This window comes from Carex rostrata, chromosome 26 (assembly GCF_964058835.1).
Source record: "Carex rostrata chromosome 26, lpCarRost1.2, whole genome shotgun sequence".
NCBI lineage: Eukaryota > Viridiplantae > Streptophyta > Magnoliopsida > Poales > Cyperaceae > Carex > Carex rostrata.
The window spans coordinates 1,221,301-1,235,949 of record NC_135943.1 but is presented as its reverse complement, the minus strand read 5'-3'; the positions used below and the strand labels follow the sequence as shown (position 1 = coordinate 1,235,949).

Genomic DNA, 14,649 nt, shown 5'->3' with positions numbered 1-14,649 from the left:
CAGTTTCCATTTCAATGGTGTTTCAACTTTCAAACTGAATAATAAATTAAATAAAACGGGGATATCTTTCTCTCTCCTTCTCTCTCTTCCTATATAGCGACTCTTGAGGGATAGGTACCGCTGTCTCTGTCTCTCTCATGTCTTTTAACTTTCTTGGGAGTTGTACACTGAAAAGAGATAGAGAGGACGTACAGTGTGACCCAGTCTAAGATATCTAAACAAACAACAATGCAGATTTAAAAATAAAAGAAAAAAAGAAAGCAGCATTTGCTCTTTCAAAGTTTGAAAGCTCATTAACTTTCATCAGTACTTCATGTATATCTCTTTTGTCTATGGTACTTTAAATGATGAACATGTATAGGTTTGAACTTTAAAGTTAAAAGATGAATTTTTAAGTTATAAAAAAATTAAAAGAATGAAGAGAATATATATGTCTCTGTACACTTGACAAATGAGCAGATAGTTTTTGGTTTGATTTGATTTGATTTGACTCAACCTAAGACACTTTGATGTGATGTGATCCCTCTCTGATAATGATTGCTGCAATTTATTCTTTCTAGACTTCATGCAATTTTTTTATTTTTTTATATAAGATTCTTTCTGCTGCTGCGTAGTCACATGTGCGCAGGAATACTGTAATCTCATATATATATATATATATATTTTTATTTTAGAGATGTATTAATATTTTTAAAAGGAAACAAAAAGATGGAAAGAAAATTAGCTGCCATAGAAAGAATCAAATCATTCTGTTCCCATTGTTAGTTCTTGAGAGTTTTTAACTTTTTATGCAGATTAGACATTTATGTGGTTAAGAATTGAAATCTGCATACAAACTCTAAAGAACCGAATAAATAATTTGATTCTTTTTATGGATTTGAAATTAAGAAAACAATTTTATTTTATTCTTTCTGATGCAACAACTTGTGATAGAAAAGCTAGCACTTTCCTCTTCTCTTGAATCAATATATCTTCATCAAAAGAAAAAAGAAAAAACTAATCAATATACTCCTTTCCTCTTCTCTTACCGGAGAGAAAAGCTACTATATGTTTTTGGATTTTGGACAAACTTCATCCAAAGCTAAGTTTTAACGTCCAATTTACATTGAGATTTGTGTAAATATATTTAAAACTTAAAATTTATATGGCTTCTTGAATCTAAATGTTTATACAAATTTTGATATAAATCGGACAGTTTAAATCAGACTTTGAATGAGCTTTTGTCCAAAGCCGTTTCGACAAAAACCTCACCCATGTTAACATGATAGTTAAAGAGTAATTATATGTTTGTATTTGTTCATTATAACTTGTTGTTACCAATGTTTTTCATGATAGTTTTTTTAATGAAACTCGTCAAATCTGTAAAACATGATCGCCTAAAAGGTATATAGAGAGAGAGAGAGTGACTAATGTGCATTCGAATGTATATGGGCCGAAATACGGTCTAAATTTGATTTTTCAAAATCCAAATGGTTGATCCGAACCGTTCATCTTGTTCTCCATATTAATATGTGCTTGGAGACCAAATTTTATATTTTTCTAAATTTGTTTACTATTTATTAAGTATTTTACAAAATTGTTGATCCAACAGTGGCTTAACAAAACAGTAAAATCAGCAGCCACCGTTGGATCAACAATTTTGTAAAATACTTAATAAATAGTAAAAAAAATCAGAAAAATATAAAATTTGGTCTCCAAGCACATATTAATATGGGAACAAGATGAACGGTTTGGATCGACCGTTTGAATTTTGAAAAGTCGAATTTGGACCGTATGTATTTCAGCCCAAATACATTCGAATGCACATTAGTCACTCTCTCTCTCTATATATATATATAGAAAGAGAGAGAGAGAGAGTAAAGCTAGGGTGTGATGTGCTCACCAAGAGATTTTGGTGAGCACAACTCTAAAAGTTCATCGGATCGACTTCAAATGCCGAATCCAAACCGTTGAAATCCTTGCACTTCATGCGTGATGCATGTACATGCAAAATTTTGAAACTTTTGAGTTTATTTGTTACACGGTCAAAAAAATTAACATTTTAACAGTTTGGATTCGGCATTTGACGTCGATCCGATATACTTTTGGAGTTGTGCTCACCAAACTCTCTTGGTGAGCACATCACACCCTAGCTTTGCTCTATATATATATATATATAGAGAGAGAGAGAGAGAGAGAGATGGGCTATGGTGCATTGCAATGCATAGGCACCCTTGTGCATTGGACCATAAATCACCAATTCAAAGTCCAAATGACCGATCCAAACCGTTCATCTTGTTCTCCATATTAATATGTGCTTGGAGACCAAATTTTACATTTTTTGGAATTCTTTTACTATTTTTTTAGATTTATTGAAAATCTGCAAATTTGGGTGAACAGTAAACATTTCTAGACCACTGGATCGGCAATTTTCAAAGTGGCTTAATAAATAGTAAAAAAATTCCAAAAAATGTAAAATTTGGTCTCCAAGTACATATTAATATGGAGAACAAGATGAACGGTTTGGATCGGTCATTTGGATTTTGAATTGGTGATTTATGGTCCAATGCACAAGGGTGCCCATGCATTGCAATGCACCATAGCCCATCTCTCTATATATATATATATATGTATGTATGTATATGCCTAATTGGAGCCTTTGAATTTTATAATTAATTAACTATGATTGAAAATATTATAATCCGACTATAATGAATATGATTAACAATCAAGACAAAACTTGACAGGCCCATTTGCAGTACTATTGGCACTGCCTCTTTGGGCTTTTTTTTTGTACCAACGGTCCCTTAATTCCAACCTCAACATGCATATAGCATTATAGCATCATACTTTTAACTAATTCATTACACGTAAGACTCCAAGCTACTTTTTACAGAGGCGCGGAGCCAGATGGGCTCAGGAGTTGCTCTAGTCTACACAAATTTTAAATTTTATTTATGTTATTATATTTTTCTAGAAAAATTATAAATATGCTTGTCCAAAATAATTATAAATTATGTCTCACTTTACCTCTAACTCTAATTGTGCGGCACAATTTATAAGATTAAAATTCAATCCAGGCTTAAACAATAATATTATGACGAAAAATGATTCCATAAAATGGCTAAGAAGGCGTTATATCTTAATTCAAAATAGAAAACTCTTTAAAATGCGATAATATTAAGGCACTTAGAATGTGCGATAACTTAATTCTCACTAAAAAAAAATGTTTGATAAAATAAAAATATTAAAAAAGTTAAATAAACTTTGAGGGTTTAGGATTTAAGATTTAGGCTCTTTTTGCTACCATTAAACGGGCTAAGGCCTTTTTAAAAAAAAAAAAAAATTAGGCCCTTCTTCCTACCTACCTACACCACCACGCCCCTCCACCCTCCTCCCACCCACTTTGTTGCACAAAAATCCTAGATAGGATAGGGGAGGCCGAGGTTCATACCGATCTCTTCCACCCACAACCCTAATCGGAATAAAATGATGCCCCCTTTCCTCCGATTGCTGATCAGTGTATCCTGAAGATTGTTAGTGTCTAATGCCAAAGCAGAGTGTTTATTTATTTTGTTGATTGTGTTGTTAAATATTAATGTTTTTTAATGATGTAGTTTGATGAGAATGATGTTTTGGATGTACAACGATGGATGTAATTTTTTATTTGATTAATGAAAATCATACCTGATAACCACTACTAAAGTTTCAGAGATAGAGAGAAGAGGGGTGAGAGTATTGAACTGAATTTCTTTTAGTTACCATTTTAAAAAATATATATAGTTGACATGGAATTTTAAAAAATTTCCAAAGTTATATGTACACAGATATTGTTTGAGTACCATTCAAAAGTGGCACACATATATTATTTGCGCACCACTCAAAAATTTGATAATACGTTGTGGCACGCAAGGGTTCCGCTGTTAGGTGATTGCCCATATATTATATGTGTACCAGTAACTTTTAAAAAAAAAATTAATCCATATCAGCTCCGTAAATTTTTTTGAAATAATAACTAAAGATATCAAAGTATTTAATGAAAATAACCTTAGCAACTTTGTAAAAAAACAAAGAGAGAGAGTAATCTTAGCAGGTTAATTTTTGTCAAGATTATTTTTAGAAAAAAAAAATAGAGTATTGAATGAGAAAGTAAGAGTAAGGTATTATTAGGAACTTGGCTTACAAGTCACAGCAATAAAAAAAGAAATAAGAATAAAAAAATAGAGTTAAGAAGACATGAACAATATTTTTCTTTTATTTAACTAAAAAGGTAAACAAGTAATTTACGGATTATTTTATTTATGAGTGCTTTAAAAAAAGAAATCCATATATTCAAGTTCAACGACAACTAAAAAAATAAGATGCTTGGTTTAAGTTATAATAAAGAGTTAGGCTAATATGACACTAGTGTTATATCAAACTAAATAACACCACATCTTAAACCCTTAGATCTACTTTAAGATTCGTACTATCCGCTTTTACTGTTCAAGCACTTCATTTTGTACGAATCTTAAAACAGATCTAAGAGTTTAAGATGTGGAGTTATTTAGTTTGATATAACACTAGTGTCATATTAGCCTAACTCTATAATAAACAATCCAATTGCGTAGAATACCCCAGTTCCGGTCCTGCTGTCCCTATCCTAGCCTACTAATTACTACGCGGCATGTCCGTGACAATTGACAAAGTCGATGTTACGTTAAATTACAAGAAACAAAATTTTGTAGTTTTACAAGTCACTATCCAAAATGCACTGCTCAGTGCTCAGCAGCCACGGATGAAAACGGATTGGCTACGGAGCGGATACTGATAAAATTATATCTGTTTATATTTTTACTGATATGATATTGATACGGATAATAATCTAATCAAATATTTATTAATAATATAAGAAACTTATTAAAAAATTAAATTTTATAATATTTATTAAATTATAACAATAAATAATTTGTTCACCCCTACATACTGCTACTGCTCAGACGTTGTCTATTAATTATTCTATTTACTATTTACTAATTTTACTACAGAGTTCCCGAAGCGCAGCTGCTGTAATGAATTTGTGGCTGCTCGGATCTGCACTTTGTAAAATAGTAGCATACCCATCTAAGTTTAAATTATTGATCTTGTCCGTTTGATTACGAATGGACGGTTGATTAGAGGGTTTCTCAACTCTTGTTTCCGAATCTTCTCAAAGACCTAAAAAACCTTACAAATTCTAATTGTTTATCTACATCAATCTACAAAATCATGTGCACTGATAGAGCTACATATACCGAGCAACCAAAAAAAAAGGTCCTATTTAAAAAAAGTTCTCACACTTCACTTTTCGCACTATCTTCATACCATAACTATTATAGCTGTTTGGAAACCGCAAAAACTCCAACACTTAACTTTTTTCTTAAGTATTAATTTTTTATACTGAGAAAGTTATTTTTATATTGAGAAAGCTCGCAATCAGGATACAATTAACCTTATCAAATTTTTGAAACAGAAGATATTGACTCTACAATTTTTTTTTTTAAATGCCAGAATAGACGGATAAAAAATTCAATTACCAACTATAATCTTAAAATAGTGACTTTAGAGATTAATGACGGAGCCACATAGAGTCTAACGAGAGCACTTGGCCTCCTGATTCAAAAATATATTCTTTATTTCTATGTATTTTATAAAAAAATATTAAAATATACTTTCAATTCACAAAATTATAAAATTATGTTCCATCAAAATTTTACTCTATTCTATTCTATTAAAAAAAGTTACTCTTTATAAATGTGCAAATCATCAATCTCAATGGACCTAGATTTAAATTTAAATTTGAGAATATGTGAGTGGGTGTGTGACGACTGACGTGTGTCCACAGATTAATCCAAGGAAGCATTCTGGAATTAATCATTTGGGCAGAACTGTGGAATTGCAGTATTAATTATTTAATTATTTGCAACAGTATAAGTGGGGCCAATCCTGGAATTTCAGCAATGATGGTAAATGCTCTCACATCTGATTTTATTGATGGCTATGATGGCCCATGGGCCTTTTTATATTTGGAAAAAAAATATAAAGTTATAAAAAAAATTCCACAAATAAAATCTAAAGTTATGAATTTTTATTTGAAATAAGAATCAATTCTTCAGCCAATTAGGTCAAGAAATGAAAATTTACAAATAATCTAAAGTTTTCAAGTATGAGCAACAGGTTAAAAATAGTTATGGCAAATTTACTATTCGTTCCTTTTTTTTACAATTAAAATTATATTATATTTGGTTTAGGAAATATCTCACCGAAGCTCCTATAATCTTCATTATTAATTGGAAGTAAAACTTTTCATCGATAGCCTATAATTTTATTTTTATTATCGGGAAATAGTTATGTAACAGTATATAATAATGACTTAATTTTTTGGAGTATTACAGGTAAATTGGGATAATAATTGGTTTGCCCATTAAAACATTTAAAATTGCTAATATCCCCATCAAAACAATGAAACACCAAATTTCCACAGTTAAAAGTAGAACTGTTTCTTATTTCCTCATTTATTGATTTAATCAGAAAATATTGAATTTATTTATGATTAACCTTTTACCAAAAAGCTAAAATGTCTCTTATCTAACATAGTATAAACTATAAACCATTTTTTGTGAGATGGCAGCTCACAAACCTGTGTTGCCTGTTTCCTATTGGATGGCAAACCAGAAATTAAACGTTGAAATCATATTTTATTAGGCTGTCTGATTTAGAAAAAATAAATTTGACTGACCTATAAAAAATTTATATGAATAGTACATTAATAATAAACGATAAACAAGAGATCTCGCTATAGATTCCAAATTGAGAGACTAAGTCAATATCTTCTTGTGTGAGAAGTGTCATGTTTAAAATACAATTGGAGAATCTTCATAGATATAAAAAATTGCGAGGATTGATATCATTTTTTATCTTAAAGAAAGGCTGACAAATTGCTGTTATCATTGTCCATGTCAGCAATAAAATAATGTTGCAAATTAATAATGTTGCAAATAGGTTGTTACAACAGTGAAATCTTGCTAAAGGTTGTAGATAACGCTGGCAATAAAAACATTTCAAATAGTCATTTGTCAATAAATTTCTTTTAAGATTTTCTTAAACTATAAATCAATATCACAAGTCTTAAATGGAGCCTTAATACATCTACTATAACTCAGTAGCTGTCTGATTTAAAAGACAAATCATGCAAATCCGCATGAAATTTGACAAATAGTAGCAGCATCACATGAGTTGTACAGCTTTAGATCAACATCCTAAAACAATACCGAGACAGTTTCACGTGTTAGTTTGTCTACTTTGAACCACATGAAATATTAACTGTCTGATTTCAATCGGATGGTTGAAAACCGAACAACTCCTGAATGTCATCCTTCGAAGATTGTAGCGGATGGGAGAATGAAGGCAACTACCTACTCTCTCTTTTTTGAGTTTTTTCCTTCTCTCTCTCCACTCATAGAGGCCAGAAGGCAGATGGCAACTGCACATGACATCAAGTCTCTCTCTGCTCTCACAGCCACATATTTGTTACCTACTTGCTGTTAGCCTGTTAACAGGTTTTGCCACTTTATATGTGCAATAAATGAGGCCCATGTTGAAAAATCTTAATTGGGCACCCCCTTCTACTGTTTGCCATTAAATTATGGTTAACAAATTAATGAAATAATTAAATATACCTTTATCAACCACAAACTTGGAGATGTAAAAAAAAAATGTTTTTATTTCCAAAAAAAAATTGACATATACTTCTAATAATAAAAACATGCATGCAATATAGGCAGGGTTTAAGACGTCAGGTTACATTAGCTCTTCATCTTTACAAGATGTTTTAAAATCATAAATTGATTCCCCAGTAAAATTCTATCTTTACAAAATCCTTTTCCTATCCACCCCCAATACTTACAACAATATAATAGTTACATGCTAGCTACTTTGGTCTTCTATAGAAATTACAACTTACAACTACAACATACAAAGCACCACTATAACCAACCCCAATGACCTCATTTAATTGTATTTAACAATTGTTATTCTCACACTACAAAATATAAAAATGCTTCATCCTATAATATTCATTCCAATTTTTTTCAAGGTTTATGCAACAAAATCGTGCAACCTCTGTTGTTCATAATCACCATATATTTCATCACCTGTATGCATTTCAAGAAAACCTTGTTGGCCATTCATGGGAAGTGAAACAACTCCGTTTCCTGAATTTTGCAAACCCAAAGTCAACGAAATGCTTTGGTTTCCGTGCGGGCTGAGGCCCAAATTTTGGTAACCGACGAACCTGTCGCCGGTGGGTTGAGCCTTCAACATGAGGCTCATGAAAGACTCCTCAGCATTTGCCTCATTAGGAAAACAAAGGGTGTTTCCGTCGTTTACCCCGGCAGGGCCTGCCTCTAGGTTATTATCTTTTGATTCGGCAAAACGGGTTCGCTCGGGCTTTTGGCCCACCAGGGTCTTGTAATCGTCCTGTTCATCAGAGCATACTGCCTTGTCTCGGCTCGCTGGAGCATTTTCTGAAGAGGAGTTGGAGATGTTTTCGGCTTCGCCGATCTCTTCTTTATACATGTCTTCAATCATGGGTTTCCAAAGTCGGACACGGGCATTTATAAACCAATTTGAGATCTGAGACAGAGACAGGATAAAAATAATAGACTAATTGTAAGTAGCGAGAATGTAAAGTATAAATAACAAATTAATGTCCAAGAAACATATTGAAAAGCATCTTAAATTTATACCTGGCCTCTGGTCAACCCAGTTTGCCTTGCCAACATTAATTTCTCAGAATCACTTGGGTAACTGTAAAGCACAAAATGAAATCAAATATCAGATATGATCACAAAATATTAAACAAACAGGACCATGCATACATACCATGTGACTAATTGGCTGGAAATGGATACTACCAATTTAATCATTCCCTCTTTAATCCAATGGTCCAGGTGCTAGCCCTGACCCATGCCAGTTGCCATTCCAACAAAACTAACCTAGTCTTGTATGCTACCGATTTAACTAACCTAACCAAAAACCTGTCATCATAGGCAGGTTTACCTACAAAGGGTTGACCCAAAATTTTAAGATGCCAAACTTTTCGGTGCTGTGTCTATCATCTAGTGGTGGCACCGGCATCATCATTCACTAATGCAAAGGATCACAATAATACAATTATGTGTACTTAAAAGTAATAACAAGAAAGAGAAAGTGGGCTCATAAGGACTGCAAAAAGAAAAATTCACCAATGCACCCATAAACCTTTGACAAGTCAAAGGGGATACTTGATCAAAAGAAGGTATAGCAAGGACCAGCAAATAAATATGCACTGTTTCAAACAAAGTACAGTACACCGCAAAAGGTGTAGTGCCAGTTTGGCAATGATCTAGCAATGCCTACAGTGGGCAATTAATATCACTTTTCTATCAAATTAAAAAATCTTACGGGTGAAGGAAGTGTTCAAAAAGCCAAGCACGTAAAACTGAGACTGAATTCTCGGGAAGGCCTCTCTGAGGTCGCCACGCATTGTGTTGCATCATCCCAAACTGCTGGAATGCTCTCTGCTGCCTCAGCTGCTGGTCGATGAACCGGAGCCGGGTCAGCCGTCCACCTTTCCCGCCCGACCCGTCATCCTCCCCAAGCTTCTTCCTAATTAATTTGATTTGATCATTTATAGCGTCTCTTAAGCAGCGAAAGTGACGGGAAATTGTTTGAAGGGCCACTGCCGTATAGGGCTTGGCCGACCCGGGCCCCGCAACCATGTCAAATGAGGAGACAACAACTTGCATCTGGTGGTAATAGTGTTTGTACTTCCTGTCCACCTAATAAAAAGAAAGCAATTAAAAATTAAGGCATAATCTCTCAAAATGGTAGTGAACTGATTTGCTTAAAGAGGAGCTTTGACATAGTGTTAAAATTTTGCAAATGTTTCTTTTGACATAATGCTATTCGACGCTACTACCTATGAAAAAACCCCTTTTATTTTAAAAACAATATTAAAATTTTGCAAAATAATAATAACAACAACAATATCTTAAAACCGAAAAAAAATTATTAACAAAATATAAGTTACTTTATGGCCTTCATATAGAGCTCAACTGTAATTGTCAATAATATATATTTTTTATTTTGTTTATTTAAACAAAAATATTATGCCAAAAGAAACTTAGTTAATAAGCTGAATTATAAACAGTTGTACCAATATTGGCACTACACTAATTTTGTATAGGGTGGTCAATTTCAGCCTTCAACATAGTTTCTTTTGCTTAATAACTGTAGTGATACACACTACAGAACAATCCTTAAATTAAATTATAGACGAAATCTCACCTCATCCAGCATTCCAAGTAGCTTTGCCAACTTATTCTGAAGTTCTTGTTTCTCTGACGATGAAATCTCTACACCGTTGTTGCCGGACTCACTTTTAAGGTCACCTTTAGACCCGTTATCAGAGTCTTTACACTCAGATTCATTAATTCTGTTGTTCTGAGCCTTTTGCTTTATGCCTTTCCAGACATTTACCACCTCATCAAGCAGATCTTGTGCCACTTTAAGATACCTCGATGTACGTATTTTCAACCTATAATCATCGTCCTTTTGAAAATCAACCCCACTTCTAGAAGGTTCCTGAGAGAAATCTGGTTTCACTGGCCAATACTGAAACCACGGCGGAGGAATGTTCATGTTTGAATTTAAACTGAGTGACAGGCCTTGACCTTGCAAGACAGGTAGGTTTGACTGGCTGTTTGAGATGCCAAACTGGAGCTGTGTACCAGTCTGATCATTCGGTGATACCATATTCTCTGTTGTGTAAGCTTGAGCGCCCAGACTGGAGGCTACCAGATCAGATTCTCTAATGGAAGAATCCGATTGGATGACATTGGTGAAGTCAGGATAAAATAAGTTGCTCATGACATTTTGTACGGGATATGAGGAATTTCCTTGCATGTCTCTCTGCTCGGCCTGGCTTGTGTAGAAAGTTGCCATGAATTAATAAATGAACTCCCTCTAATTATCTATAGTAATGTATTAGAATTGTAGAAGAGATGCTTTTTCGAGGAAGGTGCAAGTCGGGTTTTGGTTGTCCTCTTTAGATTGCATGCAAGAGCGTTCGCACAATTTAACAGGCTGTAAATTAAATTTATAAGTAAAATTGTAAGTATACCACCAATCATGTACAAATATGGAAAATAAATGTTTGGGAATTCAGATATTATAATAACAATTATCAAGAATTGGGTCACAAGATACCAATATTGTACTGGTATGAAACAGTGTATTTCGTATCCGGACTTATCAGACCATATCAGTTTAGTTGCAATTGAATTTCAATACTGTTGAGCTAGTTGCAAATTTAGGGTAAATTGAGCTATAAAAAAAATTAAACAAAACCGCCACTGAACTCTCTAATAACTATTTCTTAAATCAAACACACATAAATTCTCTATAGGAAAAAAATTTGCCATGTGACGGTAATAGCGAGGAAAATTCTGGAAAAAGCCGTTGAAGTCTAATTCTCCATTATTCTCGGTTATAAAGTAATATTTCCTCAAATGAAATATTGCAAAATTGGTCCCCCACCCCCCCTCCCCGCATTAAATTCAATCGTCTAATCAACCAAGTAAGAAAAGGACACAGACCGACACTAAACCTAAGGGAAAAAAAACAAAGAAATTGAGCCAATAGATTGCCAGTGTTTTGTCAAATTTTGAACAAAATTACTGTAATTTGAAGACATTAGACACCAATTCTCTGGGAAATACAGGCAAAAGTACAGCAGAAAAATTTAAGCTGGGAGCCAATACAACAACAACAACAGAGAAGAGAACAATAGTAAGGAGAATTTAGCAATTATTTTGAATAGCAAGTAGATACCAAATTGAAGCGACAATAAAATTCATGCTAGAAAAAAAAAGAACAAGAAGAAGCAACCAAAATGAAATTCCAAAGAATACAACAAGCTTTAGAATTAAACAGAAGCACCAAAAAACCATGTCAGAGAAGGAGAATTGAGCACAATTCATCTAAAAACACAAAATTCAAGGAGAACATCACAATTGAAAGCTCCACCTAATCCATACAATTCCAAACAATTACAAAATTTAGACATGGATGACAATAACCCTACCGAAAACAACAACACCAAATAGAAAACAAATAGATAAAAGAAAACAGAAGAGACTAACAGGTCAAGCAGTTCAGATACAAAAATAATATTTAGAATATACACTGCAGAGAGGTCACTTCAAAGGATTGATGGGAACATGAAGAAATGGATAGATAGAAAGGGATCTCCTTTCTTTTTCTTTTGAGAACAAAATCAAATTAAACAAATAAAAAAAGGGGAGGTCACCTGAGAGGGATGGTGCTGTGGCCTTCATGGGGAGCAGCACAGCATGTATTCAATTGAAATTGAAATTGAAATTGAAATTGAAATTCTCAGCCGATTTGGGAGGAGAAAGAGAGAGAAAGAGAGCGAGAAAGACCTCCCAATATGGGGACAATCTGATCCCGAGAGAGATAAGAAATGCAGAATTAAAATAATGATTTCTCTCTCTCTCTCCCTCTCTCTCTAAGGTTTGTGTGTGTGGGTTTTGAGTTTCTCTCACTAGAATAAAATAGTAAGGGGCACCAGCCAGTGACATGTAACAACAACCCAACTATATAAAATTTAATGGCGGTTAAACAACTCCCAAGTGGGTACCCCTTTTATTACCAAACTCAGTTTTGCTTTGCCATACAAAAACTTATCTTTCCCTGTTATTCAATAAGCAAGTGATTTAAAATGGAAACAACAAAAAATTTATCTTTCCCTTTTATTCAACAAGCAAGTGATTTAAAATGGAAATATAAGTTTTTTTCTACCATTTCTTGAACCAGGGTTTTCATTTAATTTATAATGTTTTTTTTTAATTAAGAACCTTTTTTCACCCAAAAAGTTATTTTGGTACAGTAGGCATCTTTAAATTAAATTTGTATTTGGTTGTGTAACTAATTTTTTGTTGAGTATAATTTAGCAATCTTTCATAAAATTATTGATAATGTAATAATCAATATTTTTTCATTAGGAAAGATGAAGATATAATTTCTTTTAGGGTATATTAGTTTAGTAAAATGTTTTTCTTTGAGATACCAATTTATATTTGGTAGGATGACGCATTATTTCTTGCTGTTACAACTCTATTATTTTATGATTGCATGACAAGGTCCTTTATTATACCAAATTTTAGTGGTTGGTTATCCATTGTTGGAAAATGTTATTATAATTTGCCTTGTGAGCAACGCTAGGGAATCATTTTGTTCTTAAATCTATTAAAATACTAGCCATAAATGTGAAAGAAGGAAGGAAATAAAATATAACCAATGCACACTTATCAAAATAAAACATAACCAATAAGTGTTGATAATTTAAGTGTGAGTATACAATGACATGTAATCTTATAAATATTGAAAACATTTATATAAAAAATAATTAAAAAGTGGTGATTTTATAAAATCTTAGGAACTAATGCCTCAATTTTTAGTTTATATTATCATGGAAATAAATTAATTAGTGGAGAATAAATAAGTGGTCTAGTTGGAGTAGCATAATTATAACTTTATAAAACACCAATGTTACCAAGCCCCACAATCCCATTAGAAAAAAGTAAGAATGCCTAATCGCCATTTTGTCACATCTAGACGGCACATTGTCACTTTCTTCCTTAGATAACTTTTTCCTTTTAGGATTTTTCTCTGTTCTTTTTTGCAACACATATATTTTTTTTATATTTTATTATACTATTTCTTGGCTTTTTAACTTCCACTATCCAGCAATAATTATTGAGTTTTTTTTCCCTTACTTACTCTCAGTGTTCTAAACAGCGCACTATAGCGTTTTTGAATCCTAAACGCTACGCTATGGTATCAAAACGTTCTATTTGAGCTATGGGCGCTATAGCGGTAATAGCGGTCCGCTATAGCGCAAATAGCGCGCGCTATGCAACATAAGCTATTTTTTTTCTCTTTTCAATTTATATGAGTTTTAAATAACGGCTCAGATTGGATTTTAACCGTGATTTTTTTTTTTGCAATTGACGTACTAAGTTTTATAGTAAACTATTAATTATTAAATGAGAGATCCATCAAACGAAATCAAATAAGGAAGCTACAGCGCGCTATGCAACATGAGCTGCTTTTTTTTTTCTTTTCAATTTATATGGGCTTTAAATAAAGACTCAGATTGAATATATTAAGATATTTCTTGAAGTAACAAAATGATACTTACTATATGGTAGTTTGAATATTTTGAATAGATTAAGATAATTAATTATGCCATGATGTCTAGGTTATTTTGAAATTTAAATAGAAAAAAGATAGGTTATGTCATAATGCTGAATATATTTTGAATAGAAAAAGATCGATAGTTTATGATATTAGTATTACTATGGATATTTTGAGTCACAATTTGGACTTTGTATTGGTTCAATATGAATATTATAATTTTTTAATCAATTTGATGTTATTTATTGTTATATGAGACTTAGATAATGTTGATATTTAGTACAAATATATGATATAATTTTTATAAAAATAAAAAAATGCTATGTGGCATAGCTTTCGCTATAGCGACGTTATTCGCTATAGCTTTTTTTTTCGGCTTCCCGCTATGAC

The 14,649-nt window shown here is 32.6% G+C and overlaps 1 protein-coding gene across 1 annotated transcript; it reads right to left on the bottom strand.

Annotated features, from left to right (window-relative positions):
• Positions 1-7,750: 7,750 nt before the first annotated feature.
• On the bottom strand, positions 7,751-12,592 carry LOC144544342 (BEL1-like homeodomain protein 7). Its single transcript, XM_078292832.1, has 5 exons — positions 12,350-12,592; positions 10,327-11,124; positions 9,442-9,818; positions 8,745-8,805; positions 7,751-8,631 (listed from the first exon to the last, which is right to left on the bottom strand). The coding sequence occupies exons 2-5, from the start codon at positions 10,981-10,983 to the stop codon at positions 8,095-8,097; spliced, it is 1,632 nt and encodes a 543-aa protein (XP_078148958.1). The 5' UTR covers positions 10,984-11,124; positions 12,350-12,592; the 3' UTR covers positions 7,751-8,094.
• Positions 12,593-14,649: the final 2,057 nt, after the last annotated feature.